The sequence below is a fragment of the Pseudozyma hubeiensis genome (genome assembly GCF_000403515.1).
Source record: "Pseudozyma hubeiensis SY62 DNA, scaffold: PHS68, whole genome shotgun sequence".
Taxonomy (NCBI): domain Eukaryota; kingdom Fungi; phylum Basidiomycota; class Ustilaginomycetes; order Ustilaginales; family Ustilaginaceae; genus Pseudozyma; species Pseudozyma hubeiensis.
In genome coordinates this window covers 101,634-128,008 of record NW_012133850.1, presented here as the reverse complement: position 1 = coordinate 128,008, position 26,375 = coordinate 101,634, and the positions used below count along the sequence as shown (strand labels likewise).

The 26,375-nt window shown below is 56.4% G+C and overlaps 10 protein-coding genes across 10 annotated transcripts; 7 read left to right on the top strand and 3 right to left on the bottom strand.

The window, feature by feature from the left end:
* Positions 1 to 33: 33 nt before the first annotated feature.
* Positions 34 to 2,275, bottom strand: PHSY_006920 (hypothetical protein; the record flags this gene model as incomplete). The annotated part of the gene is made up of 2 exons (XM_012337516.1): positions 34 to 1,332; positions 1,583 to 2,275. The coding sequence occupies 2 exons, from the start codon at positions 2,273 to 2,275 to the stop codon at positions 34 to 36; spliced, it is 1,992 nt and encodes a 663-aa protein (XP_012192906.1).
* A 134-nt stretch (positions 2,276 to 2,409) lies between these two features.
* PHSY_006919 (hypothetical protein) lies at positions 2,410 to 5,412 on the top strand (the record flags this gene model as incomplete). Its single annotated transcript, XM_012337515.1, has 2 exons — positions 2,410 to 3,592; positions 4,508 to 5,412. 2 exons carry the CDS (start codon positions 2,410 to 2,412, stop codon positions 5,410 to 5,412), a joined length of 2,088 nt encoding a protein of 695 aa, XP_012192905.1.
* Positions 5,413 to 5,541: 129 nt separating this feature from the next.
* Positions 5,542 to 8,469, bottom strand: PHSY_006918 (hypothetical protein; the record flags this gene model as incomplete). Its single annotated transcript, XM_012337514.1, has 1 exon — positions 5,542 to 8,469. The coding sequence occupies one exon, from the start codon at positions 8,467 to 8,469 to the stop codon at positions 5,542 to 5,544; it is 2,928 nt and encodes a 975-aa protein (XP_012192904.1).
* Positions 8,470 to 8,572: 103 nt separating this feature from the next.
* On the top strand, positions 8,573 to 13,630 carry PHSY_006917 (hypothetical protein; the record flags this gene model as incomplete). Its single annotated transcript, XM_012337513.1, has 1 exon — positions 8,573 to 13,630. The coding sequence occupies one exon, from the start codon at positions 8,573 to 8,575 to the stop codon at positions 13,628 to 13,630; it is 5,058 nt and encodes a 1,685-aa protein (XP_012192903.1).
* Positions 13,631 to 14,815: 1,185 nt separating this feature from the next.
* On the top strand, positions 14,816 to 15,571 carry PHSY_006916 (hypothetical protein; the record flags this gene model as incomplete). The annotated part of the gene is made up of 1 exon (XM_012337512.1): positions 14,816 to 15,571. One exon carries the CDS (start codon positions 14,816 to 14,818, stop codon positions 15,569 to 15,571), a length of 756 nt encoding a protein of 251 aa, XP_012192902.1.
* Positions 15,572 to 15,708: 137 nt separating this feature from the next.
* On the top strand, positions 15,709 to 18,333 carry PHSY_006915 (hypothetical protein; the record flags this gene model as incomplete). Its single annotated transcript, XM_012337511.1, has 1 exon — positions 15,709 to 18,333. One exon carries the CDS (start codon positions 15,709 to 15,711, stop codon positions 18,331 to 18,333), a length of 2,625 nt encoding a protein of 874 aa, XP_012192901.1.
* Positions 18,334 to 18,751: 418 nt separating this feature from the next.
* Positions 18,752 to 19,066, top strand: PHSY_006914 (ankyrin repeat protein; the record flags this gene model as incomplete). Its single annotated transcript, XM_012337510.1, has 1 exon — positions 18,752 to 19,066. One exon carries the CDS (start codon positions 18,752 to 18,754, stop codon positions 19,064 to 19,066), a length of 315 nt encoding a protein of 104 aa, XP_012192900.1.
* Positions 19,067 to 19,285: 219 nt separating this feature from the next.
* On the top strand, positions 19,286 to 20,013 carry PHSY_006913 (guanyl-nucleotide exchange factor; the record flags this gene model as incomplete). Its single annotated transcript, XM_012337509.1, has 2 exons — positions 19,286 to 19,474; positions 19,612 to 20,013. The coding sequence occupies 2 exons, from the start codon at positions 19,286 to 19,288 to the stop codon at positions 20,011 to 20,013; spliced, it is 591 nt and encodes a 196-aa protein (XP_012192899.1).
* Positions 20,014 to 20,102: 89 nt separating this feature from the next.
* PHSY_006912 (DNA repair protein rad5) lies at positions 20,103 to 25,001 on the top strand (the record flags this gene model as incomplete). Its single annotated transcript, XM_012337508.1, has 1 exon — positions 20,103 to 25,001. One exon carries the CDS (start codon positions 20,103 to 20,105, stop codon positions 24,999 to 25,001), a length of 4,899 nt encoding a protein of 1,632 aa, XP_012192898.1.
* A 162-nt stretch (positions 25,002 to 25,163) lies between these two features.
* PHSY_006911 (hypothetical protein) lies at positions 25,164 to 26,300 on the bottom strand (the record flags this gene model as incomplete). Its single annotated transcript, XM_012337507.1, has 1 exon — positions 25,164 to 26,300. One exon carries the CDS (start codon positions 26,298 to 26,300, stop codon positions 25,164 to 25,166), a length of 1,137 nt encoding a protein of 378 aa, XP_012192897.1.
* Between the last annotated feature and the right edge of the window lie 75 nt (positions 26,301 to 26,375).

Sequence of the window (26,375 nt, the reverse complement as noted above, 5' to 3'; positions counted from 1 at the left end):
TGACCAGCATCACTCGGACGTCCAGAAAGCGCATCAGACATAGCCGAACGAGTTCGAGTCCAGATCAAAGTTCATCTGGAACACACCCTCGCCCATCTCTGCTCCAGTACCCGCATTGCATCCTTGCGCGCTGGAATTTTGTGGAGCAATCCCGCCGTTCGATTGCTGCGAGCTGGGAAGGGACGAAGCAAAGATGTTGCTGTCGAGGATGCTTTGAATGTCGTCCAGGTCCATGTCGAGGGGCTTTTCGATTTCGCCAAGTTCTTGCGTATGAACTTGGGGCAGCGGCACCTCGAACAACCCATGCTGTTGCGGAAAGGTCATTATCGAAGGCATGTGCGTAGGCACCGATGTCGATTGGAAGAACTGGCTGAGATCGAAAGAGTCGTCGCCGAAGAGTGAAGGCTGAGAGTGAGCGTTGTCGGAGCCTGTGTTGAGACCATTGTTCGTCTGATCGAGGGGTGCCGACTGGGCTCGAGGGAGGAGAGTGGTCTGCGGCGCTTCTTGACTCGGCATAGCGTCTACCTGAGTAGGCCCGGAGGAAATTTGAACTTGCCAGCCCCCGTTGACATGTGACGCGATCGAGTCATCTACATCTTCCCAACCATCGTCATCCGTCGTCGTCTGCTGAGAACTCCACGAGCTCGACGACACATTCCTGCTGATGTCTGCCTCGTAGCCGGACATGTTGCTGAGTACTCTCTGCACACTCTCACGGAAGCTCTGGTCATCCGCTACGCTGTCCAAGTTGAAGTACAAGCCGCTAAAGTCGAGGTTTGCGCCCGTCGCGACCTTGCTAGTCGCAATGTCGCACAAGAAAGGGGATCGCTGACCCAGTGTTGCGTTTGTGGACGCGTGTTGCTGCGGCGCAGGTATGGTCAACTTGGGCATGGAGGTGATGGCCTTGACGTTCAAGGTGCGAGGCTTCATGTAGTCGAAAACGTTGCGCGGCTTTCTCGGGCTGTCAAAGTCGCTCATGCCGCTCAAATCGAGTGACGAGCTGTTCGAGTGCGATGAAGGAGTGCTCCAGCAAGTAAAGGCGGCGTGATGTTCGTACGAGGAAGCAGAGCCATCGCTGACCTCCGATTCTGCGCTTGGTAGCCGAGGTTTCTTGGGCAGGGACGAGGGCGAGTCCGAGTCGTAGCTGCTGCTGTCGAGAGAGGCCCGACCGAGCGCGCCGTACGACTTGCGCTTCTTTTCGGACAGCGTAAAGTCGCGCATCGGAGAGGGAGGAGGAGATCCGTTCTTGAAGGACAGTGGGTCAGAGTCAGATTGGCTGGTGATCGCAAGCTTTGAACCTTTCTTGCCCTTGCGGTTGCGACGATTCTGGAACTGTGATACCGTCATGGACACGAGAGAGACGATGCGTGTGAGTGCTTTGAGCGATTTGAAATTGGCCGAACACGTTGTTCAATTGGCGTGTGCCTCAGAAGAATAGTTGCTTGATCATGAGTAGCATGCATTCATCAAAGGGATTGACCCTTCGTGCGCAGCATCTCCTTTCACAAGTATACGCATCATTGCACGAAACAACACGAGTCTCTTGCGGTGTAAACAGCTTCGATATACTGTAGGTACTTACCCAGATGGTCACTTGCTTTGGTTGAAGTCCGGTGGCTTCGGCGAGTTGGAATTTTTCGGCTTGCGTGATGTTGGGTGTGTGCTCGAAGGCTTGCTCCAGGATTCGGACCGCGTCCGAGTCATGTCCACGACCGACTTTATGAGTCTCACCATCGCTGAATACCAGGCAGCCAGCACCAGTAGAGACTGGTTTTGACTGTCTCGCAATAGCGAGTGGAGCTCGTCTCACCTCTTCAAGGATCACGTGCCACACCCTCTGCGAATCAGTGGCAAAGAGCCTCGTGAGGAGGCCTCTGAAAGCCTCGTCGTGAGCCTCTTCGTACAAATTTTCCTGTCGCATTACCGTCACCGCCTTATCGTATTCGATCTGATATGCTTCCTCCAGGTCCACCAGCTGATTCTTGAAGAGCATGAGCAAAGCGTCATGGTAGGCTTTATCTACTGCCAGACCTGAGAGGTCGAGGCTGAATGAGTCCTCTTCCACGTACCCTAGATTAAGGGGAATTGTAGCAGTCAACTTCACTGTTTTACGGATGGGTGACGAGGCTGTAGTAAGGTTCGTGCTGATCTGACTGGTCAGGGAGATGACTTGTGAGAAGAAGTCAACATCGGTCATGGTTTCCTTGAGCATATTCGTGTATGGTCGAGAGAACGCGTTTCGAATTGATGATGATGGGAACAAAGGAAGGCGCATGGTGAAGGGATTTTTGGCATGAAAATCATTTTTGCTCCGCACGCACGGTCACTGCCTTACGCCAACACCAAATTTCGGTGCAATCTCGCCTTCCATCTTCTTACTTGTCCATCACAAGCGACGACTTCACCAAGATGTCAGCTCCTTCCTTCTCTATCAAGAGCTTGTTACACTCGCTGAACGAGGTAGAAAACGATTTCCTCGAGGAAGCAGAGGGGAACTCGGCGGCATTGGTCAACAAACTAAGGGTGCTGCATCAAGAAACATCCGAGCACATTGCGAGCATCGCTCGTGATCCAGATTCGATACGTCAGGTGCACAACGCTGCTGGTAGGATTCAGCTGCTTGCCGACACGTTCGTATACCTCGACAAACAGTTCGTATCACTGCGAGCTGAGATGATTCGAGATGCAAGCAAATGTCTCCAGGCAACCGAGAAGGTACAATCTGATCCTCAAGACATCTCGGAAAATCTCCCCTCGTACTACATGCGGAAGCACTTCTTGGAGACACTCTACAGCCCCTATCCGACTCAAGAAGAGAAGGAAGCCCTTGTCAGGATCACGAACGAGTCATCAGCGAAGGACGACCCATGTTCCACTTCACGCCCTCCACTCGGAGTGCATCAACTCACGCTCTGGTTCATCAATGCACGCCGACGTTCTGGATGGTCTCACATTCTCAAAAAGTTCGCACGCGAAGATCGCTCAAGAATGAAGCGTCTAGTACGGGCCAAATTGAACACCTCGGACTTATCCACTTCTCCCTCGCCCACATTCGGACACCTTCCGCTCACTTTGGACGACATCCTCCGAGACAACCTCGGAAGACCTCTTACATCCGCAGACAAGAAAGTATTCGAGGACGACTGGGCAAGCATGATCAGCTGGATCAAGTACGGCGTTAAGGGAAAGGTCGGTGACTGGGTCTACGATCTCGTCGCTGCGAACAAGAAGGCACCTAAACATGGCAAGGCCCGCACCGTCAACACAGCTGCGAGCCGCTCACCAGCTCGCAAGACGGCCACCGCCACACAGTCCAAGCCAAGAAAAGCCAAACAACGAGCAAGCAAGACGCCTTCTATAGAGAGCAACACCGAGAGTGAACGATTCGAATCTACTCCAGAGCTTAGCATGTGCTCAACATCCGACACCAGCTCCAGCACACTTGATAGCAATCTTTCGATGGCGCGCTACAGTCCCTTTGATCTTGGAGACGATCTGCTCAAGAGTCCGAGTTTGAACGCGCTCAACAGCAGGAGAGTCAAAGCGCTTCCCAAGCGCGGTCAGAAGCAGCTGCTCGACGCGATGCACACTGGTGAGTATTGCCCCTTTCTTCCATGGCGCACAAACTGATTTTCTGATGCTGATCACCTATCGCTTAACCACACAGACGCGAAGAGCTTCCCTTTGACCGGCACGTGCTATCCCGTGGCCGAAGAAGTCAAGCCGCGCGCTTCCTTCGAGGGGCACGCGCAGGTCGCTGGCGCCGGCGACGGTCAGGCCACCTCCTATCTCTCGGCTGAGCTTTCCAATTTTCCGCCTTTCGATGCGCTCGGACAGGTGCCGATGCCCGTCCGCAGAGAGTCCCTCAGCTCCAACAGCCTCTCTGCCGCGTTCTGTTGATTTCGCACCGTCCCCTTTGTATTCTTTGCTTTGTCTCTTTTTGGTTCCGGAAATCCACCCCTTATCTGTAGCGTCTTCTCTACTCGTTTCGACTGTGCATCACTCGAGCAAGCTTGGCGTTTCAGCGAGGCGCAGCTATGGAGATTATACCGGCAAGCAATGCCGGACAAGAAAGCAGCTGCACGCGAGCTTGGGCCTTCTCAAACTTTGCTACCCTTCCTTCGTGTTGAAACGCCGAAGAACAAAGGGAAAGTTCGCGTCGAGCTTGATGAGCGATGTGGGCTGATGGCTGCGTCGGATCATAACCAGCCAGAAACGGCTGCTCTGCTGCGATCCTGTAGTCGTGGCTGCAAAGAACAAAGGGACGCCAATTCTTCCTGCGGAAAGCAAATGTGGGCGCTCTGACCTCCTCCCGCTTCGATGCAATATGCTTTCCCTTTGTTTGACAGTCCGGACCGTGAGAATACTCCGGTACACTCCCTCAAGGTCAGACTTTTGCCGCAATTTGATGGACAAAGAGATAAACCTTACAGGGGATCTGAGAGTAAGTCTTCCCTTTGTCCGCATACAGAGAACAAAGGGGAATTGGTTCGCGTTGTTTGATTAGGTTGTGACAGCTTCGGCTGCAGCTGTCTTGCGTCGGAGTTTCGCTCTCCTTTTCGCACGGCAAAATTTTCCTTTCGGCACACGGAACTCCACCTCTTGCACAATTTGAGATTTTTGTCCTATTCGCTCGACCTTCTCCGCTTCCTCACCATCCTTCCGTCAACCATTCCGCACCACCCACAACGCTTTCGTGCACCACAGACCATGTCGTCACTACGTCAATCACCACTACCGACTCTCTCGGCTCTCGCATCATCCTTCACCGACCTAAATACACTCCTCCAACCTCTCCTCTCGATCCCCTACTCCGAACTCAACTCAGCACTTCAATCCAACAGCTCGGTCAAATCCAACACCGAAGATGAACTGCAAGGTCGACTCGACGCAGCTCGTATGCAGGTCTCGGTAGCATACGTACTGATGGACCTGGTATGGATCCTTCTCAAGACGAAAGGTGTGGATACGCGCGACCATCCGGTGATGCAGGAGCTGGAAAGGGTCAAGAGCTATTTTGCAAAGATCAAGGGTGTTCAGGAGAAGGGCAAGATTGAGGAGGAGAAGGGTGCGAAGGTGGACAAGAGCGCTGCGGGGAGATTTATCAGGGCTGCGCTGGCAGGCGAGGGTGGAGCAGTTGCGGGGAAGCATACCAAGTTCGACGAAGAGACACCAGTAGAAAGGAACGGGAAGGTGGAGAAGACAGAGACATCGAAGAAGGAGGTGGCAAAACCAGCAGCGTCAACACCAGCATCGGGGAAGAAGAAGCGCCCTGCAATGGACCCTTTCGAGGGCTACGACAAGCCAAAGACGCCCAAGACGGAGTCTGCACCAACGACAAAGTCAACAGACAGCCCGGCGAGCTCGCCATCGAAAAAGCAAAAGAAGAGCAAAAAGTCCTCCGCAAAGTGACAACCCTCTTCACCAGCATTTCTCTCAATTGTACTTGTATCGAACCATCATCACACTTGCAAACACGCATACCCGCAATCATACAGTCCTGACATGTGAGAAAGATCAGTTGACGCACACCAGCGACACTCAAACGCGAACAGGCGTATACCCGTTCCTGCCCACACTCCTTCTCTCCCCCTCTCCACCCAACAACGCCTCCTCCAGCTCATCACCATCCTCGCCCCTTCCAGCGCCTCCCTCCTCATACGTCCTCCTCGGAACCGGCGTACTACTCTCATACAGCTCCTCCCTCCTGCGCTCTCCCTCACCCCTCCTATACCCCTCGTACTCCCTGCCATCCTCATACCCTTGATCATCTTGTCTCTCGTACCCCCCATACTTCAACCTCACCTCATGATTGTCCTTATCAAACACCTCGTGACTCACCACACCCTGCAACCCCGTCAAGATGCGACAGATCTCAGCACGACTGCGTTCCGGTTCTTGCGCCTCTTCGAGCGCGAACTCGTCCTCGTCGCTTTCGTAGCACGCGTCGCCTACGCCGCGTTGTGCGCGCTCCAGGATTCGTGTCCATGCGATCTGCGGTAGGGAATCCGTGATCTGGTGTTGTCGTGGAACGCTCAGATCGAGGTCCCAGAGCGGTCGACGGATTCGATCCGAGATGCTGACGTTCGGGTTGAGGTACGGATCGGTGGTGAGGGGGTTGGCCGATGCAGCTGCGACACCGGTGGTCGCAGCGGCGCCGTCAGCGTCCGAATCGGAATCGTCAAAGTCGATCGGACTGGCCATGCGGGATCGTTTGGAGATGTCGCCAGCTGCTGCGTTCGGGTGACGTCGTTTGTGGCGCGAAGTGTCAGCTTCGGAGGGTGATCCGCGGTCGGCTGCTGTGGTGTTGCCGCCAATGCGTCGGCCTTTCCCACCGGCAGCGTTAGAGGAAGGAGCGGGTGAACCGGTGGAAGCGGCGTTCTTGGCAGCTTCCTCGTCTTGGAACTTGGCGAGGAAGGTAGCTCGCTCAGATTGCATCTGCTTACCCCATCGGATCTCCTCCTCGGTATCGACGTTCTCCTTTGCCGCCTCTTCTTTGGTCATGGTGACGAGCGTGGGAACCAGCAAGCGATGCAGATGCGACGGTGGCTCCTTGTCGCCGTCCTCCTTCTTGTCCTCTCCATCGGCATTCTCGTCCATCGTCACGTCACCATCCTTGTCCGTCTCCTTTTTCACATCCTCGCTCGCGTCCTTCTTCGCGATACGGATCCCGCCTTCGTCGCCTTCCGCACCGGCCTTGTCCTGCGCCTGCTTCCACTTCTGCCACTCCGGATTGACGATACCCTTCCATGGCATGTTGGCGCGCTTCTTCCTGTCCTCATCCGTGAGCGCATTGGCGTACGCCTCTGCAGCGTCTTTGGCAGCGTTTCGAGACGTCTCGTCGTCGAAAGGGTTGGGCATTTCGCCTGGAGGTCGAGTGGCCGGACCTTCGAGATAATGGTAGAGGATCCACATGAAAGCGTTTGCTCTTTGCCTTGATGGCAGCGGGTGATCTGCGTGCGGGTAGAACATCGAGTGCGAGTCGTGCGGTGTAGGGAAATGCATATCGGTGACTTCGTTGGCGTGCAGTGAGAGCAGGAAGATGAGCGTCACTACACTCGTCGGTGGCGTCGTGCCTGCTCGGAAGCGCTTGATGACCTCTCGGAAATCAGAGGGAGCTTCTTCGCTTAGCGCATTCGGTTTGGGCGGCTTGATGGGCTGGCCTGCGGATGGCCCGGCGGTGGGAGGAGCGGGACGCTCCGTATCGATGAGGACGCCTTTGAGGAGCGACTTCATTCGAGGAGCATCCTGCATGTTGCGTCTCGTGTTTTCGTTGTTCTGCAGAGACGGGATGGGATGGTACGAGCGAAGAATGGTCTTCATCTCTGGGTAGAAGGCGAGGGTGGTGTTGATACGACCGACATTGACCAGAAGACAGACCTTGGCAAAGTCTTCTGCGTATTCTTCGTCGTCAAGAACCTTGTCGCGCATAGACTTTGTACATTTGGTGCTGTTGAGAAGGGCCTCGATGTAGAGTTCCTTGAAGGTGAGCTTGGGCGCACCAGCTTTGGGGTATTCGTCCTCGTCAAAAGGCTCGTTGTCTTCGTCGAGATCCTCATCGTCAGCCCCACCATCTGCCTGAGCTGCGTCGGCTTCGTCGTCGTTACCACCGTCGGCGAGCTCGTCCCTTTCATCGTTTCCATTGGTTTCGGCATCGTGGTTGGCGCCCTCCTCGGCGGATTTGGCAGCGGCTGCAGCGGCGGCGGCAGCAGCTGCAGCTTTGCGAGCTTGCTTTTCCTTGCGGTCGAGACGCTTCTTCCAGCGAAGGTAGCGCTCTCTGGACTGCTGCCATTCCTGAAACTCCTCCTCGGTCTCGCCACTTGGCCTTATGCAGCCTGCCGACATGCCGAATGGATAGACGGGCGCAGGCACAGCGATCGGATGCACTGGACCTGAGCCGCTCGCCTTGCCATCCTGAGCTTTGTCGATCGGTCTTGGATTCGTGAAAACGCGTCTTGTGTCGGCGAAGAGGTAGCAGAGGAGCTGATGCTGCACATCTGCCCTGCCGAGCGGGTCACCGTCGTATCTTTTGACCGGAAGGTTGCGTGGGAGGTTGGAGGCGTTCTGCCTGACGATAGCCAGAGCTGGCGGGTTCGAGGGCTGTGTCTTGGCGCCGACCGCACCGTCGTCGTCTGGCGCTGGTGATGCTGAGACCATGACTGTGTGCTTTTCCAGCTCACTCTGCTCCGAATGATGATGCTCTCTAAGGTGCTGGCTATGGTGATGGTTCGGACCCTTGATGCGACTCTGCCAATGCGCAGTTTGCTCGAGCCATGCGTGACAACTGAGAAGAATTGCTCTTTCCCGACAGCCGACGCGACGTTGCAGCGTGTACTGTACGGTAAGCCGATGTAACATCAATAAGTAAATGCCTATGATGTGGAGCTGCAAAGGCGTTTTTGGTGTGACTTTTTGAGAAGAACCGCCCGGAAAAGGCGCACCACCAAAGTCACAGCTGAGCTTTGACATTCGTTCAAGGCCCATGTGACACAGGTCTATCCACCACGACCACCACCACATTCCACCATCCGGGAGCGTTCACGGGAAAAGTCATCCTCGTTGAACGAACAGGATGGGAAAGAAGAGACCCACGCTCAAGGGCACCGTCCAGCGTGGATATGCCACCACGTCAACTCCGAAGAAGGTTCAGGATCCACCAACGCCAGCAAGCGCCGCGGCAAAGAAACCAGCTGCTAGTTCCGCCAGCACCTCCTCAGCAGCTGCGATCGACTATGAAAAGATCAATGACGAAAGCCTTGCAGATAACCTCTCTGCATCCAAGTCAATAGCAGCCGACGCCAACGGCAGGGCAGCCGACGTATTTGATCCTGAAAAGGAGGAAGAGCAAGCATTGCAGAACCTCGTCGACAAGCTTCAAGACCGAGTCGACAAGGAGGTCTCGAGACAGCACAAGGCAATCGAATATGACCGTCGATTCGCAAAGACTCTTCCTAACTTTGAGATCGAGCCCGAGCTCCGAGATCAAGTTCTTCAGGTGGCCGCCGACCTCAATAAGCAAACAACCATCGCTTCCGCTGTCGATCCTACCGCCGCAGACGCACCATCAGCCACGCCTGGCGCCTCATCAGATGCTGCGCTTACACCTACAACCGCCGCCTCGGGCACAGCCACGGTCTCTGGCAGCGCCACACCTCTCAGCGTCGGCTCGTCTCACACCTCTCTTGCCATGGCCACATTGACTAAAGACCTTAACAAGCTTTCCGTCAGCCAGGCAAGCTCATCCGCAGCGGCATCTTCTTCCTCGTCATCGGCGTATACCGAATCTGAAGATAAGGTCATGGCGAGGGCGCTCACCGCATACAACATTCTCCTCAAGCTCGGCTTCTCGTCGTCTCAAGTCGAAGATGCTCTCTCCAATTCACCGTCTCCGGACGTGGAGGATTGCCTGTCGTACCTTTATCTCGCGCTCGATGAAGAAGTGCTCGAAGACGCAATTCGCGCTGGAGAGGGAAAAGCTGCCAAGAATCGTCGAGGAAAGGAATCCAACAAGAAAGACTTCCCGGCATTGAATGGCGCCGCCCCAGATCAGGACGAAGCCGACCACGACGCTGACGACGATTACGACGAGAGTAGACCTCCCGCCTACGATGGATACGAGTTCACTCGATCAGAGACGCTTGGTAAAGGCGATTTTGCACGCACGGATCTGTCCTCTAATGACAAGCAAGTGCCAGGCGCTGCTCCTCCTGCAAGTGCTCAGAATGCATCTGCGGCGTCAGTACCAGCGGAAGCAGTCGCCGGAACAAAGCAGGACGTCGACACTGAGAAGGTCGAAGCCCTCAAAAAAGCGTGCGACCGTCTCATCCTCCAGCTGAACGACGACCTCGAATCAAACCAGATCGACACGCTCGAGAAACCAACAGCGACTTGGTCGATCCTGCGAGCAATGCAGATCCGCATCGACCAGGAAAGGTCCAAGTGGAAGAAGGAGCTCGGCAAAGAAGGTGAATCGCACATGAAGCACGAGGACGCCAGGCTCGAGCGAGTCCTCGGCCGCACCAAAGACTTCATGCGCGAATGCGAGCGCGGCGCCTACTTTGATCAAAAGACCGCCACGGATGGCTTCCGTCTGGTACTGCGTCAGCGTGAGGAGATCGAAAAGCAGCTCAAAGCTGCCGACGACGAGGAAGACAAGAAACGACAACAGCGACGAGACGAATTCGAAGCAGCAGCCGGGATCGACTCTGCTTCTCCTACCGTTGGCAACGGCGCAGATGTCAAACCTGTGTCGGCGAGCGAGGCCACCGCTTCCGACGAGAGCAGTCTCGGAATCAAAGACACCCAAGCAGCAGACCAGACGGATACCGACCCAAAGCTCGATGCTGACTCGGACGATGAGAGCGGCTTCTTCGGCGACCTCCTGAACGAAGGTCCTATCGAGGACAAGGACGACGAAACCGGATCCGTCATCACCATGCGCGACCTCCCAGCGCGAGCCAAGAGTGGAGGCGGAGGTAAGACTCCACGCGTCATGCTCTCCGATGCTCTCAAGCGCGCTGATCCATACTCGACGTACAAATTCACCGCCATTCCTTCCGGCGGTCGAGTTCACCGCAGCAAGCTTACCATCCGCTGGAACGGAGGCAAAGTGGTCCCGAATAAGCATCCTGTCACCGCTGGTTCTCCCACCTACGTCGACGAGTATACTCTTACCTCGGTCGGTTGCTCGTCGCAGCTCCAAGCGGACGACTTCGTGGCTACAATTGCACTCTTCTGCATTGACCGTGACAAATCGGTACAGCGTGCTTTGCCGCCTGGTTATCGTGAATGGTGGGAAGAGCTCACTGGCCTCCAGAAGGACGAGCATGACCGAAAGAGTCGAACCCGCTTCCAGCGCGTTCGAGACGTCATTCGCGTCAGGATGGAAGAGGCCAATGCAGCAAAGAAGATCAAGGGCAAGACAGCCCCTACCAACGCTTCGGCTGCAGCGGAACAGACCGAGCTCGGCGAGCTCTCGTCCGCCTCTGCGCCTCAACCATCCGAAGCCCGCGCAAAGGAGATTGCCGAATACATCGCAAACCGTGTCGCTTCGCCTTCCTACCAAAAGATGCTTCCTGGCCGGCAAGGTCTTCCTATCGCCAATCATCGACAAGAGATTCTCGACCTGGTGGAGAACAACCAGATCTTTGTGCTCAGCGGTGAGACGGGCTGTGGAAAGTCTACGCAGGTGCCCGCCTACATTCTCGAGCATTGCATGTCGCAAGGTCGCAACTGCAAGATCTATGTCACCGAACCTAGGCGTATCTCGGCCATCTCGCTTGCCGAGCGTGTCAGCGAAGAATTGGGCGAGCCTCGAAAGAGCGTCGGGAACAACGACAGCTTGGTTGGCTATGCGATCCGTCTTGAAAGCAACGTCGGGAAGAATGCCCGGCTCGTCTACGCTACGACCGGTATCGTCCTTCGAATGCTCGAGGGAACTGCTTTCAACGAGATCACGCACGTCATCATCGATGAGGTTCACGAGCGCTCCATCGAGTCCGACTTCCTACTCATCATCCTCAAGACGCTCATCGCGCATCGCAAGGACCTCAAGGTGATCCTCATGTCGGCCACGGTGGATGCAGAGCGCATCAGCAAGTACTGCGGCGGATGCCCTACCATTGCCGTTCCTGGACGCACCTTCCCCGTAAATGTGCACTACCTAGAAGATGCTGTCGAGATGAGCAACTACATCATCGAGGACGACTCGCCCTACGCATTCCGTCCAAAGCGCGGCTTCCGTAACGGCGACGGGTATGCCCGTAAGCAGAACGCGCCCGGCAACAAGAGCAAGCTGCAGCTGCTGGCACAAGCTTCGCCCGAAGACGAAGACGACCCGGGTCTGCTGGACGATGATGACGACGATCCAGACGGTCAAGGTCCCAGCACCGGCAGCCTGGGCAAGGCATATCGAAGCAAGACCATCGATACGCTGGCCAAGATGAACGAGTATGTTATCAACCACGATCTTATCATCAAGATCCTCGAGCGCGTCTGCCTCGACAAAGACCTCGAGCCGTACAGCGCGGCCACGCTGATCTTCATGCCGGGTCTGGCCGAGATCCGCAAGTGCCACGACATGCTGGTCGACCATCCTACGTTTGGGGGAGCAGGCTTTCAGCTCTTCCCGTTGCATTCGACCATCTCGTCTGAAAATCAAGGCGCCGTATTCAATGTGCCTCCTCCCGGCGTTCGCAAGATTGTCATTGCCACCAACATTGCCGAGACCGGTATCACGATTCCCGACATCACCTGTGTCATCGACTCGGGCAAACATCGCGAGATGCGGTATGACGAGAAGCGCCAGATCTCACGCCTGGTGGAGTGCTTCATCGCCAGGAGCAACGCCAAGCAGCGACGCGGTCGTGCAGGCCGTGTGCAGGAGGGCATCTGCTTCCACCTGTTCACCAAATACCGTCACGATTCGTACCTGGACGAGCATCCACTGCCCGAGATGCTCCGTTTGTCGCTGCAGGACTTGGCACTCAAGCTCAAGATCATGAAGATCAAGATCGGCCACTCTATCGAGAATGCTCTGTCGCAGGCGCTCGATCCACCAAGCCCTGCCAACGTGCAGCGTGCCATTGCAGCGCTCGTCGAGGTCAAGGCGCTCACGTCGACGGAAGAGATCACGCATCTCGGTCGGCACTTGTCCAAGATGCCGCTCGATGTGCACATGGGCAAGTTTTTGCTGGTCGCCACCTTGTTCAAATGTCTGGATCCAGCCCTTACGATCGCAGCGGCGCTCAACTCCAAGTCGCCGTTCATGACACCCTTTGGTAAAGAGCTTGAGGCTGATCGGGCCAAGCAGAGCTTCAAGTTGGGCGACTCGGACTTCCTCACCATCGCCAACGCATTCAATGGCTTCCGTCGCTCGACTGTTCAGAATCACCACCGCACGTTCTGCAACCGCAGCTTCCTGAGCATTCAGAACCTGCTGCAGATCGAGGAGCTACGACAGCAGTACTTTTCGTACCTGATCGACGCCGGTTTCGTGAGCGTCGACGATGCTTTCAAACAGGAGCTCAACAAGCTGAGGTACCGCAGCGGTGGCTCGGCCAACTTTTCCAAGCCGCGTTTCATGACGATACCGGCGCACCTCGACGTCAACTCGTCGAGTCTTGCCATGATCCACGCGACGCTGGCTGCCGGTCTCTATCCGAAATTGCTCAACATCGACGGCAAGACATACCAGCTCAAGACGATCGGCAACAACCAGCCGACGTCGATTCATCCTTCTTCGGTCAACTTCAAGGCAAAAATGTCGGAGCTGGTGCGCAGCTCGAGCAGCTACATGCTGTACTACACGATGATGCAGAGCAAGAAGCTGTATGCGTGGGAGACGGGTCTGATGGACGACAAGGCGGTGTACATGCTGTGCGGAGACGGAGAGTTTAAGCTGGCATCGAACAGTCTGTACATTGATAGGCAGAGGATCAGGATTGCGAGTGCCGACCCCAAGACCCTTGTGGCGCTCAAGACGCTGAGGGATGGATTGGGCAAGCTGATGAAGGCGAGCTTCAGGAACCCAGGCAAGGAATGGAGCGAGGGACAGGAGAAGCTGTTCGAGTTGGCGTGCAAGGTACTCGGCGTCGGCGCCAACGAGAAGGACCTTGCGTTGCTGCAGTAGCCAGTACTGCTCAACAGCAGACCTACGAGAAACCTTCATCGGAACATGCTGCTTACATCTGAGGTGTGTGTCCCCATCTTGTCATTGCTGGTGGCCGCTGAGCGATGCATTCATGCGGGACGCAGATCAACTGGAATGTCTGATGAGGTAGCATCTGCCACAACCACAGAAGCGCAAAGAAGGAGGTCGTCGTTTCTATTCCTGGTAACGAGCGCCTAATATTTTCACGTGCAGCGGAAAAGCGCGCCGGCAGACCCCCAAGCGAGACCGAGAAGCCCTGTCCGAACTTGTGCAGATTCGTCGGGTGAGGAACGACACAGCCATGTTCGCAAGCCAAACACCGCGGCTCTAGAAGAGTGTTTATTGATGCCGAAATGTTTCTATGAAGCATATGAGGAGACGGATTTGACCGACGTCAGGTTGCTCACATTCGAAGAACGCCACACGGAGCTTGACAGTCATCGAGCGTCAAAGAGGAGCTGAAGGCATTGCCATTGCTGAGTGGGGAACAGCCTCGTACCCCACCGTGCATGCATCTGTATCGAGGAGAGATCGGAGTAGATTACACGCGATAAGCACTGCACAGAGAGTTGCTGGCAGCAGCGGAAGAATGATGTGAGAATGGCGTGTTCTTCCGAACTTCTGGCTGTGTGTTCTTTGCGAGCAGCATGCTCTCGAAGTGAGAGACAAAATAGAGCATCTTGCACGCGACGGCAGTTGCAAAGCTCGAAATGGAATCACACGCGCCATTGCGTCATCTGGATGCGGCCATCTACGCTGCCACGCAGACTGTGAAATCATTCTGCGCCTAGACTCCGGACGCACGGACAGTTGCGAGAATTTCTCCTCCACCTCTGCCCACGCGCCCCAGCTGCTGGGGCTGAGTCGCAACACGTTGGGTCCATTCAGACAGCCCGCCAGCCAGCCCGCCAGTGGACGAACGTGGTCGCTGAAAGGCAAAGCTGTCCGAACGTCTGCGATCCAATCTGAGACTTGAATGGCTAGGGGAAGCCTGTTCATGCCCGAGCGGGCAGCCCAGTGCCGTCGCGAAATCCGCCACAAGTGTCGATAGCAAGTACATATATTACTGCGCATTCACATCTTCTTCTTTCTTCACATCCAACCAATTTTACATACCCACACTTCTTCCCATCCCATCCACCCTTTTTCATATCATACTTCAAAATGTCGCAGGTCCCCGGTACCAACAAGACTACCAACGACGTCCAGAAGGACGCCCAGAATCTCGCCAACGACGCCTCGAACCAGGCCTCGAAGGCCGGCAACGACCTCTCGAACAAGGCCAGCGATCTCTCGTCGCAGGCCCAGCAGTCGGGTGACTCGCTTATCAAGCAGGCCAGCGACCTTGCCGGTAACACCTTCGCCTACGTTCAGCAGACCGCAGGCTCTCTCCTCGGACAGGGCAAGGAGCACGCCGGCAACGCCGCTGACCAGACCAAGGCCGCCGCCAACGACGCTTCCAACGAGGCATCCAAGACCGCCGATGCTGCTGCCAAGCAGGGCGAGCAGTCCGCTGAGGAGGCCAAGCAGACCCTGATCGGCTTGACCAACCAGGCCCGCGACCTCGCTTCGCACACGCTCGACTCGGCCAACCAGTACATCAAGCCCGCCGGAGACAACGCCGAGGGCCTCGTCAACCAGGCCCGCGCCACCGCCGCTCACGTCGTCGACCAGGTCTCTCACCTGCTCGCCGCCGGCCAGCAGAAGGCTGGTGAGCTCGCGGATGAGGCCAGCAAGCAGGCTGGTCAGGCTCAGCAGAACGCCAGCCAGCTCGCCAGCGACGCCACCAACACCGCCTCCCAGAAGGCCGGTGAGGCTCAGAAGAACGCCCAGAGCGCCAGCCAGCAGGCTAGCCAGGCTCTGAGCGACGCCGCTGCTCAGGCAAAGGGCGCCGTTCAGGGTGCTACCGGTGCCAAGTAAAACCCGACACGATACATTGTCGTTCGCTGTCACTTTTATGTAGTATCTCTACCCGTTTCCTCATTTCATTAGCAATATACCCTTGCCAAACAAGATCATGATGTGTGATGAAGCAAGACTAAAACCACAGTTCGTGAATGAAAAGATCCGTTCGAGAACCACACATCAGCATCTGTGTCTTGTGGACTCTGCTCCATGTATCAAGATCCGATTCGACACGAATTGAGAGAAAAGAGCCCGCGGCAGTAAAGTGGAGGTTGCGAACACGCTTTAATTTTTCTCTTTTGCCGCCTTCACATGGATTTCTTCTCGACGTGTTGTTCTTTCCAACAGAGATACCAACGATCTTCCGACAACAGAGGGATGGCTTGAGGATGGCTTACTCTCAGGCGCATCGTCTGCCGCTTCCCGCCGAAGCCTCGACCTCTCAGCTCACCGGTCCGGATAGCTTGTCGTTCAAGGTCGATCAAGCGCTGCTAAACCCACGATTCGAAGCATATAAACTGGTTCAGGATGATCCGACTTGCTCTTCCATCCGTTCGCATACTTTGCCTAGCCGACCACCGCGGCTGGTCGATTTGTATCAATCTCGACATGTCAGACAAGATGGGAATCTGACGTTCACCGGTTTGGGATACAAGGAGACGAAGGAACGAGCTCTGCACCAGGTATTGGTTCCTGCTGCGGGGACGAGGGAGGGAGACGATCCGTTCGCTGCGTATGTTGATGCAAATGGGTTCGTGGTGGCGTTGACGTTCGACACGGGCAGAGCTAGGGTGGTAGGACACCCGGTGTATCGTCTGGAAGCAAGTGGGGAAGCTATGCCGTCGCTGGCGTCGGTTTCGGCGACGGAATGGCTGGTTTGCGGTGGAGGCGATGTGGTGTTGATAGAGCTGCAAAAGGTCAGTTCGGGGAACGACGCTGGAAGCGTGAGATGGACCAGTGGTACAGAGACGCGCAGTACAGTCGGTGAGGGATATACGATCAAGGGATGCAAGCGCGTTGGGAGCAAGATTCGGGTATTGCTGCAGCGGTCGAGGAAGGCGGAAGGCAGTGTTGGGAGAGGGGACATGCAAGGTCTTGGGTATCAGAAGGGTGCACAGCCAGCAGAGAGATCAAATACAGGACGTATCAGCGGCGGTGGAACCTCCTTTGAGGTGCAGCTGGTCGAGCTAAATGGCGTCGAGAGTGCAACTGTGGAACTACAGAATGGAGGGCAAGAGACACGAAGTGCCACGGTGCTGTGGAACGCTCAAGGCGAAGAGCCATTGATCATGGCTAAGCTCGATGAACAGCAAGTACTGCTGGGCGCAGAAGCATCTTTCGGGACCATTTCGGGCAAGTCTACAGCAGCAGCTGAGCTCGAAGAGTCATCACGATCGGGTACATCCGAAGCAGCCACCGAGCCTCGTCCTGCTCTCTCGTCAAGACGACCAGCCCCACACTTCTCATGGGCGCAAACGAGCGACACCATCACGCTCGCCTTCGTCTTACCGAACTGGATCACCACCTCGCACATTCGTTCTCACTTCTCCCTCTCTGCGCTCAGCCTTTCCTTGACCCAGGAGGCGCTCACCCTTCTCGATGCACCCACATCATCATTGAGGCTAGTCGAGATCGGCGCAGAATTGGGCTCAACTGCTGTAGCTCAGGATGACGATCTGACCAGAGCAGCTAAGATGATCGCTTCGGGAAGGTACGTTTCGAGGTCTACGTGGGGCGAGATCGATCCCACGGGAAGCGTGTGGACATTGGAGAAGGCGAAAGGGGTGAGCGTGTTGACGCTGCATTTGGAGAAGAAGCACGAGGGGACGAGGTGGGTGCAGGTGTTTGCCGATCGGACCGGAAGTCGGAAGAGGAGTCGGTCGCAGATGCAGTCGAGCTTCCAGCAAGCGAAAAGCACTTTTCAGCACGCCATCGCTGGTCACACGATCGACGAGAACGAAGAGGCAGAAGGAAGCGATGACGGGGAGGACAACGAAGACGATGTTCCCGAGACGATGGATCCGTCCGAACTGCTCAGCATGCTGGAAGGTATGGAAAAGTACACGGCGGACGAAGACTCGGCCGCTGGATTTGGAGTGGATCGTACTGGCCTCACCAGTTCCTCGGGTGCGGGTTCGAATGGTGAAACGAGTCTATCCCTCGACCAACCCAGCCTGCTCAAAGACAATTTGGAGGAAGAAGACGCCAACGTCGGACGACCCTTCGTGCTCACTAGCATCTCAAATCCCAATGGCTACCAGACATCTACCGCGAAAGAAAGCTCCACGCTATTAGCCACACCTCTTCCCAGCTCGGACAACGACGGCTCAGCCTTGGTGATGAAGCACGATCTGGACGGAGCCATCTTCACCTGCTTTTCCGCTGGATCCTGGAACCACACATCCATCATGCCAGCACTGGCCTTCGTCCTAGCATCGAAACGTGACGCTCAACGGGTGCACATCCACCAACGTCGCTCAGGATACGTCGTGCTGGCATTCGAAAGTGCACCTCAAGTGACGGGTGGAGAAGGCGGTGGTGGTGCGGGAAACTTGTTCCTGTACTACTCGGCGGAGGAAGGCGATGCGAAGAATGCCCCATCGAGAGTGGTACGTCTTGCCGATGGGAAGACAGGACAAGACGAGGCGGCAGGGTTGTGCGGAGCACTGTTGGGCGTGTGTGCGGTCAAGCTACCCTGCAGCGGAAAAGAGGGATGGGAGGATGTGCTGGTGTGTCTTTGCGAACAACAGGTGTTGTTGCTGCGAGGTGTGCTGTAATGCAAGGCTGTCAAAATAGTAGATTGACGATTTTGACGATCAGACTCGACGATACAGATCACGACGATAGCGGAGATGTCAAACGAGAAGGAATCGACGGGACGATCGGCAAGGGTGGATCCGTTTCACGTGTCATGACGGTGCGCTCACTTCTGCAGCCCAGCGCGCGCTGCAGCGTCTTGTGACACTTTGTCTTCGTTCCATCATGCCCGTTCTAGTTGTTTGGCAGCCAATCTCGTGGCCCTGCATGATATCTTTCGGAGAGCAGTTGCCTCTATGTGATGATCACGAGACACACTTCCATCTTCACGCAAAGGAACATGCTTGCTGGAGCTGCTGATCATGGATCGACTCGCTTTTCGGTCGTGCTTGGGCCGCCGCTAGAAAGCTTCCCTTTTTTTAGCGACGAAGCGGAACCATGACAGTCGATACCGAGAGTTGTCACATGACTCAGCCTGCCACGCCGCCACTCGCAGTTAGCGATGCAACTGTACTCGACGGCAAGAACAAAAGAGGGAAGCCACTGCGTGAGAAAACCCGAGTGGCGCTGAGGGACAGCCAGACGGGCGAAGGGTGTTGCGCGCGGCTGCTGCCGATTCGTATGGCAGGGTTCGCTGACTCAGCGCAAAAACGTGTGTCGCTGTGGTCGCCGAATTGGAAGATTTCCCCACCGATCCCACAGCAGACAAACGCCCACCTACGAAGCGGCGTTGTCATGAGACTCCGATCCTGACTGAGCATGATCACGCTGCACGATATGAATCAGAACGAAGGATGACTACAAAGCAAAGATGGAAGGTTAGACGGACGCCTTGATAACGATGCTGAGCTAGCAACCTGGGGTGGCGGAGCGCGACACCCGACATGTTCAGGGTCCAAGGGTGCTCAGCAGAAGAGGCGCATGCCAAGTGAGTGTTGGTTTTTTGGTGAGTGGAGGAGGAAGAACGGCTGCATGCGCTGCTGCGCGAAGATTCCGCGGTTGCTGGCTCTCCTTCCCGACGCGCAACGCAACTCTTCCTTCTCGACGTCGACTTCGACCCATCGTCTCTACTCACACCTTCCATTTCGGACACGACTGCACTGCGAAGATCAGTACCCATACGTCGATCAAATTCGAACGGATTTCAGCTTCGCAGTCGTCGTCGGGGCCGCATAGCACGCCCAACGCTCTTCAGCGTCACTTTGGCTCAGCACGGCCTTCCAGCATTCGCATCACCGCGGTCTGACTATAAGGCGAGAAAGTCAGGTCGGTGAGCTTATCGTCTCCACCGCCATCAGAGCTTCTTCGCATTTGCGGATCTCCTGCATTGTCTCGCTACCACGCCTCGCTCGTATTGGCGACTCAAGCACACGAAACTTGAAGCATCAGTCACATCGACTGCCACACAGCTCATCATCTATCGGCACGGCATTGTTCATCGTAACAGCAGCATTCGTCCGTATCAATCTGCGGCTGCATCTCGTCTCCCTTGCTGCACATTTCGCTCATCCTCAGTAAACCTACGTCAGCACCTCAAATCTGATTGTCGACCTCATCGCATTCAGCGACGCAAGCATTGCTGCCGACGAGACGTAGTGCAGCAAGTTGGGCTCGTATCATCACATCACAAGCGGATAGCGCTCTTGTCCGTAGGAAAGAGCAGCGGCGGCTGTACAACAGGCCAACTGGCCTTTCCGTAATTCGCAACCCTCGATCCGGCGCTGCCGCTCGCGCTTTCGCCGCTCTCTGCGCGGCATCCGGGCAGAGCGTCCTCTGATCATTCCACAAGATGAAAGAGGATCGTGGCTCCGACACGCTCGAGGAGATCGACGACCCATCCGAGCTTCTCTCTAGACCGCTCGAGCCCGTCCCGCTCGTGCGGCCGCCTTCGCCCTTATCTCCGAACGTGGTCGAAAAGAAACGTGTCCTTCCGCCCGGATATTCCTCCTCCTCGACAGGCGCAAGCCCTTCGAGCAGCGCAGCTTCACGGATATGGACGCCAAGCGCTCGCAGCGTGCCAGTCGCATCGTCATCTGGATCGTCGGCAGGATACGGCTTGGTCATTGGAGGCAGTGGTGCCCGCGTGCCCACACAGTTCCTGGATGAAAGCGGCGGCTTTTCCAGACCGGCCCCGTCAACTGGTATTCAGCAAGTTGCGACTCAGAGCGCAGCCGTACCATCCATGCCTGGTGCTTTTCCTCTGTCAAGCTCTGCCGGTCCGTCGTCCGAGGCTCACCCGCCACGGCAACAATCGATGCAACAAGCTCGGGCTGTCGTCGATCTGACGCTGGATAGTGACGATGACGACGAGAAACCGGCTACAAGCCGAGCACCTATCCCATCGTACGATCCAACAGCGTCGTCCGAAGGGCCTTCGCGAATCCTCCTCCCGCAAGGCAATGGTACAATAAGCCGTGCAGACCAGACCGTGTCCGTCGTCGATGACGACGAAGACGAAGACGAGCCAGTCATCGTCTCGCACAAGCTCGCCTCGCCAAAAGCCGAGGATTTCGAGATCGATCACGTGAAATCGAATGCGATCGTCTGCGCAGGCATGATCAATGCGGTCGTACTCTGCATGCAAGGCCTTCCGCCATCTCTAACTTACAACGGCGTCATCGGCCAGGATCCACCAGCGGATCCAAATTTTAGTCGCCAAAGTTGGCCAAGAGCCTCTCGATTCTGGATCGAAGACGGCTACCGGCCACTCATGCTCAACATGACGAATCCGACAAACTTACCCGCATCTAATCGGGCACTGCCCGGTGGTTGGACCTTCACTGCTCCACCGCCTCAACGCGCAGACATCACTGTCAGTGCAGTGGTGCCTCCCCGCGCCAGATTTCCTCAACTTTCGATTGAGGAAGCGAACCAGTACGGCCCTGCAGCGGAGCACTCTTTCGGTGCGCTAGCCGACAAGTACAAAGATTCCATGGAGCCTCTGCTGAGGCAGAACAAGATGCGCTGCGAGGCGCGCTGTCGTATGGTCCCGATCGGTCGAGCGCAGAACTTCCTGCATTACCTCGAAATCCTTGTGTTCGCTCGTCGGACTGATCTCGCGCTCGTCTCGGACCGTCTGTCGTCGCACGGCATTCAGCTCGAGCATCCGCCCTCGTACCATCCCGAGGACTACCCAACCGAGCCGCAGTACGAGAATCCGCACAATCCGCCCGCTGGAGGTATGCGCAACGATGCCATGCTCGGCATGTACAACGGTATCCACCGCGGCGCGGGTATGGGCACAATCATTCAGAATCGCGAGCTCTCGGAGAAGGAGAAAAAGGCTCAGGTCGATGCTGTGTACGCCAGTCTTCGCAGCGGTGAGGAGTTGCCAGCCATTGAGCCAGCCGAGGTCATCGCAACGCCACTGCTTGAACACCAGAAGCAAGCACTCAGTTTCTTGATCAATCGAGAGAAGGATCGACGCTGGCCAGAGCTGCTGCTGAAACCGGCGATCACCGTGGAAGACGGGTCAGAGGAGCCGGCTGAATCGGTCAAGGATGTGAAGCCTGAATCGGTCAGGGACGAGAAGCCAGGATCGGTCAAGGCTGAGACCTCCGCGAGCAACGGCACGGGGGGACACGCCAACAGCAAAGGCGGGAGCAAGAGTGAAAAGGAGGAAGAGGTTGACGAAGACTCCATTTCCCTCTGGAAGGTGCGCAAGGGCCTCAATGGTAAGGTGCGCGCCTGGCGCAACCTCATCACGAATCGAGAGACTTTCAGCCAGCCTCGCATCTGTCGTGGCGCCATCCTGGCTGACGACATGGGTCTTGGCAAGACAATTTCTACCCTTGCTCTGATCGCACATACTCGGAGGGATGCGAGGCTGTTCGGCGCTATGAAAGTTGAGCGTGATCCTCAGGCCGAGCTTGATCAGGCGATGCGACTGGCAAATATCTCGACAGAAGCAGCATCTCGCGAGGCCGAGAGACGCAACGGCGTCGGCAAGGTCAATGGCCGTTCCAAGCGTCGGCTCAGCGAATCTGACGACGACTTTGCGGACGACGACGTGGAGCCTGACGAGGACGACGATGACAAAGCGACTATGTCGCTCGCCGTTCACGGTGCTCCACCGGCTGCACCAACAGCGTCTGCAAAGAGCAAAGGGAAGAAGCCGCAAAAGGACAAGGTTGATCCCGAGGTCGCTCGCCGCCAAAACCTCGAGTGTCGCAGTCGCGCAACCTTGATCGTCTGCCCTTTGTCCGTCGTGTCGAATTGGGAAGAGCAGATCAGGGAGCATTGGTCTAGGAAAAAGCGACCCAAAGTTTACATTTATCACGGTCCCTCGCGGTCTACCAGCATTCGGTGGATCGCGGATCACGATATTGTCCTGACGACTTACTCGACGCTCGGCTCCGAGTTCTCGAACCAGTCGACATGGATCACCGAGGGCGAAAACAAGAAGCGTAATGGCAAGAAGGATGGATCGCCCGACTCTGACTCCGGACGGGATGATGACGACGATGACGATGACGAAATCTTCATGGTCAATCAGAATGGCATTCCTATCGAGACCGAAGCCAGCGTCGCCGGTCCGCAAAAGAAGGGCAAGAAGCCGAAGAGGAAACCCGGCAAAGAAGCACTCAATCCTTTGCAGCGCATCGACTGGTTCCGCATCGTGCTCGACGAGGCTCATCAGATCAAGGGAGCGGGTACCTGGCAATCTCGAGCTGCTTGTAACCTGACGGCGCAGCGCCGCATCTGTCTCACGGGCACACCCATCCAAAACACCATCAACGACCTGTACGCTCTCGTCAAGTTTCTCCGCCTAGAGCCTTTCACAGATCGAGCTATCTGGAATGAGTTTTGCGGCCATCGCGAGAACCTGCACCTCAGAGTGAAGAAGGAGGACGGTCCGATCGACTCCGCCAACATCGGGCACGTTCAGATTCTGATGAAGTTCTTGGCGCTGCGTCGGCAAAAGACGACCAAGACGGCAGATGGCAAGGCACTGCTCACCCTCCCACCGAAGCTCAGCAAGACCGAGTATCTCGACTTTGAGGAGAGGGAGAAGGCTCGCTACCAAGCTCTCCACGACAAGTACAGGGACGACTTTGAAGGCATGATGGCCAATGACACGGTCAAGCACAACTACGCCACCATCCTGCACGAGATCCTCAACTTGCGCATGACGTGCGATCATCCTTCGATGGTCGATGCCAGCAAGGACGCGAAGCGGATGGGTCGAGGAGCCGATCTGTCCGAAGCGATCAAGCACGACGGTCTTACGCCGGAGAGGGCGGCGGTGTTGTTCATCCTGTTCCGCGATACCGAGATGGCGTATTGTTCCGAGTGCCAGGCAGATCTCTCGAGTAGCATCGAAGCGGATGCGGGTGGAAACGATGCTCAGGAGCTCGCTGATGCGCTCGATGATGCGGCTGCTGATTCGCGCAATGGGAACGGATCGCGCAAGAGGACCAAGATCGAGCCTGGGATGGGAGCGGTGTCGGCGGGCACGTCGAGCAATGGAATCGTGACGCCGGCGGGAGGCGGGGCGGTGCGACCTGTGGTGACTCGATGCCAGCACATTTTCTGTTCGGCCTGCTTCCGTCGCACTATCGGCTATCCTTGGCCAGACGTCACTTCGGAGGATATCGGGCATTGTCCAGCGTGCAATGACGCGTTGCAGCTCGCGCTCGACGCGGTCGAGTTGGACGCTTCCGACTTTGTCGGCCTCAACGACGATCAGGCGGAACGCATGGCCGACGGTGACAGCGATTTCATCGATGACGAGGTTGCGGACGAGAGGCGGTTGAAGCAGCTCAAAGGGGAAGATTCGGACAAGGACGAGCTGGTGGATGACTTTGATTGGGGGAGTGGCGACGACGATAAGAAACCGCAATTGAGTCGACCCAAGGCTCCGCGCAAGAATGGCAGGTCGACGGGGAGCAGCTCGAGCCGACCTCGTGGTGATGTACCGCTGGATGGGAGGAAGGACCTTTCGACCAAGATCCGAGCTCTTATTGCTGATCTGTTGCCGTTCTCGAAGTGCAATCCGCATTCGAGTTTGTTCGACCCGCTTGCGCCGAGGCTGGTGCACATCGATCCGTCGACGTCGGAGGATGCAGAGGTGCGCAAGGTGGAGGAACCTGTGGTGGTGATTCAACGCCCGCCGCCGGCAGTGACTTCGAGCGGGTTGCTGGGAAAGCTGGACCAGTCGCTGGATGCGATCGACTTGTACGATCCGGTCAAGAGCGTCGTTTTCTCGCAGTGGACCAAGATGCTGGATCGGATCCAAAAGTCGCTCAACCTCACTGGGATTCGATACACCCGGTTGGACGGTACGATGAGGCGGCCAGACCGGACCGCTGCGTTGGAGGCGTTCAAACGCGATCCGAGCATCGAGGTGCTGCTGGTGTCGCTGCGTGCAGGTGGGACGGGGTTGAACCTTGTCACTGCGTGTCGGGCGTACCTGATGGATCCGTATTGGAACCCGGCGGTGGAGAATCAGGGGCTGGATAGGGTTCATCGTATGGGTCAAACGAAGCCGGTGATCACGACAAAGTACATTATGCGGCACAGTATCGAGGAGAACATGCTCAGGCTGCAGAAGCGCAAGCTGATGATTGCGGAGAAGGTGGGGAGTAAGAGGCAGATTGGAGCGATGGGCGCAGAGGCGAGGAGGGAGGAGAGGAATGAGGAGTTGAGAATCTTGTTTGGGACGTCGAGTGGGGGGGTGGAGCTGTAGAAGGGGCGCAGGCGGGTGAAGGTGTGGAGATGTGGAATGACAGGCTTTTGTTATTCGTTCGTAGCGAGGTGTGGGTGTGATTAGTTTGTGACGGATGTGGTCTACTGTGTACCTGGCCGTCGCATGAGCAAATCTATCTGAAGTCCTGTGTATGCAGTCCATCTACTCCTGGGCGAACCAAGGCAGCAAGAACCTCAAGTTGCTCTTTGCCTTGTCCGCTACGAACTCTGACCTAGTCATGATGCTGAACCGCATCGAGTCCTTGATACCCTTAACCGCGGGTTTATCGTCGCTATCGATCTCTGACCAGATTCTATCGAGGACCTTTGTGGTGACGAGATTGCTGGCTTCGACGTTTGCTTTGAGGCTTTCCATGACCTCGGCCACGTTGACGGCGGCGCTGGCAGGACGCCAAGCGTCGTAGTCGGTGGCGGTGGCGATGAGGACGTAGGAGATTTCGGCTTCACGGGCGAGCTTGGCTTCGGGGAGGACGGACATGTTGATGATGTCGCCACCCCAGGTGCGGTACATGAGGGATTCTGCGCGCGTGGAGAACTGCGGTCCTTCCATGCAGACTACTGTTTTGCCGGTGTGGACGGTCAGAGGGTGGGAGGAGAGGGTGGACTTGACCGTTTCGTAGACGATGGGACGCAGGGTTTCGTCGAACGGATCGCCGAAACCGGCGTGTGCGACGACGGATTCTTCCTCTCCGAAACCGAAGAAGCTCGACCGACGAATGCCCTTGGTGCGGTCGATGATCTGACTCGGAATCACAAAGTCCTTCGGTGCGATCTCCTCGCGCAACGACCCTACAGCCGAGAAGGCGAGGATCGCTTTCACACCGAGATGCTTCAGCGCAGCAATATTGGCGAGATTAGGCACGTTGGAAGGTAGGATGGCGTGGTTTCGACCATGACGAGCGAGGAATGCGACGTGGTTATCGGCGGGAGTCTTGGCGATGGTGATGGGTGAAGAAGGTGAACCCCAGGGAGTGGTGATGGAGATTTCGGCGACGGGTGTGATGGAGTCGAGCTTGTAGAGTCCCGATCCACCGATGACGCCGAGCAGGATGGGCGGACCGGTCCAGGATGTGACGGTGGGGATCGACATTCTGCGATGCTGCGTGCGGAGGGAAAGGCGGCGAATCTGGTGGTAGCTGATGGGTGAGCCGAAGATGGTGTGTCGAAGCTTAGGAAGACGATGGAGCATGTGGTTGGATTGACGAGGATAAGAAGATCTGATTTCAGAAGATTTTCGAGACAAAAAAGGGTGCACAAGCCAAGCGAGCGCGCACGTCATTCAGTGCCGAGAACGTGCACGCTCTGCTGCAGAGACAGCCGCCGGGACTGTCACTGATATGATCTCCCTCGGCAA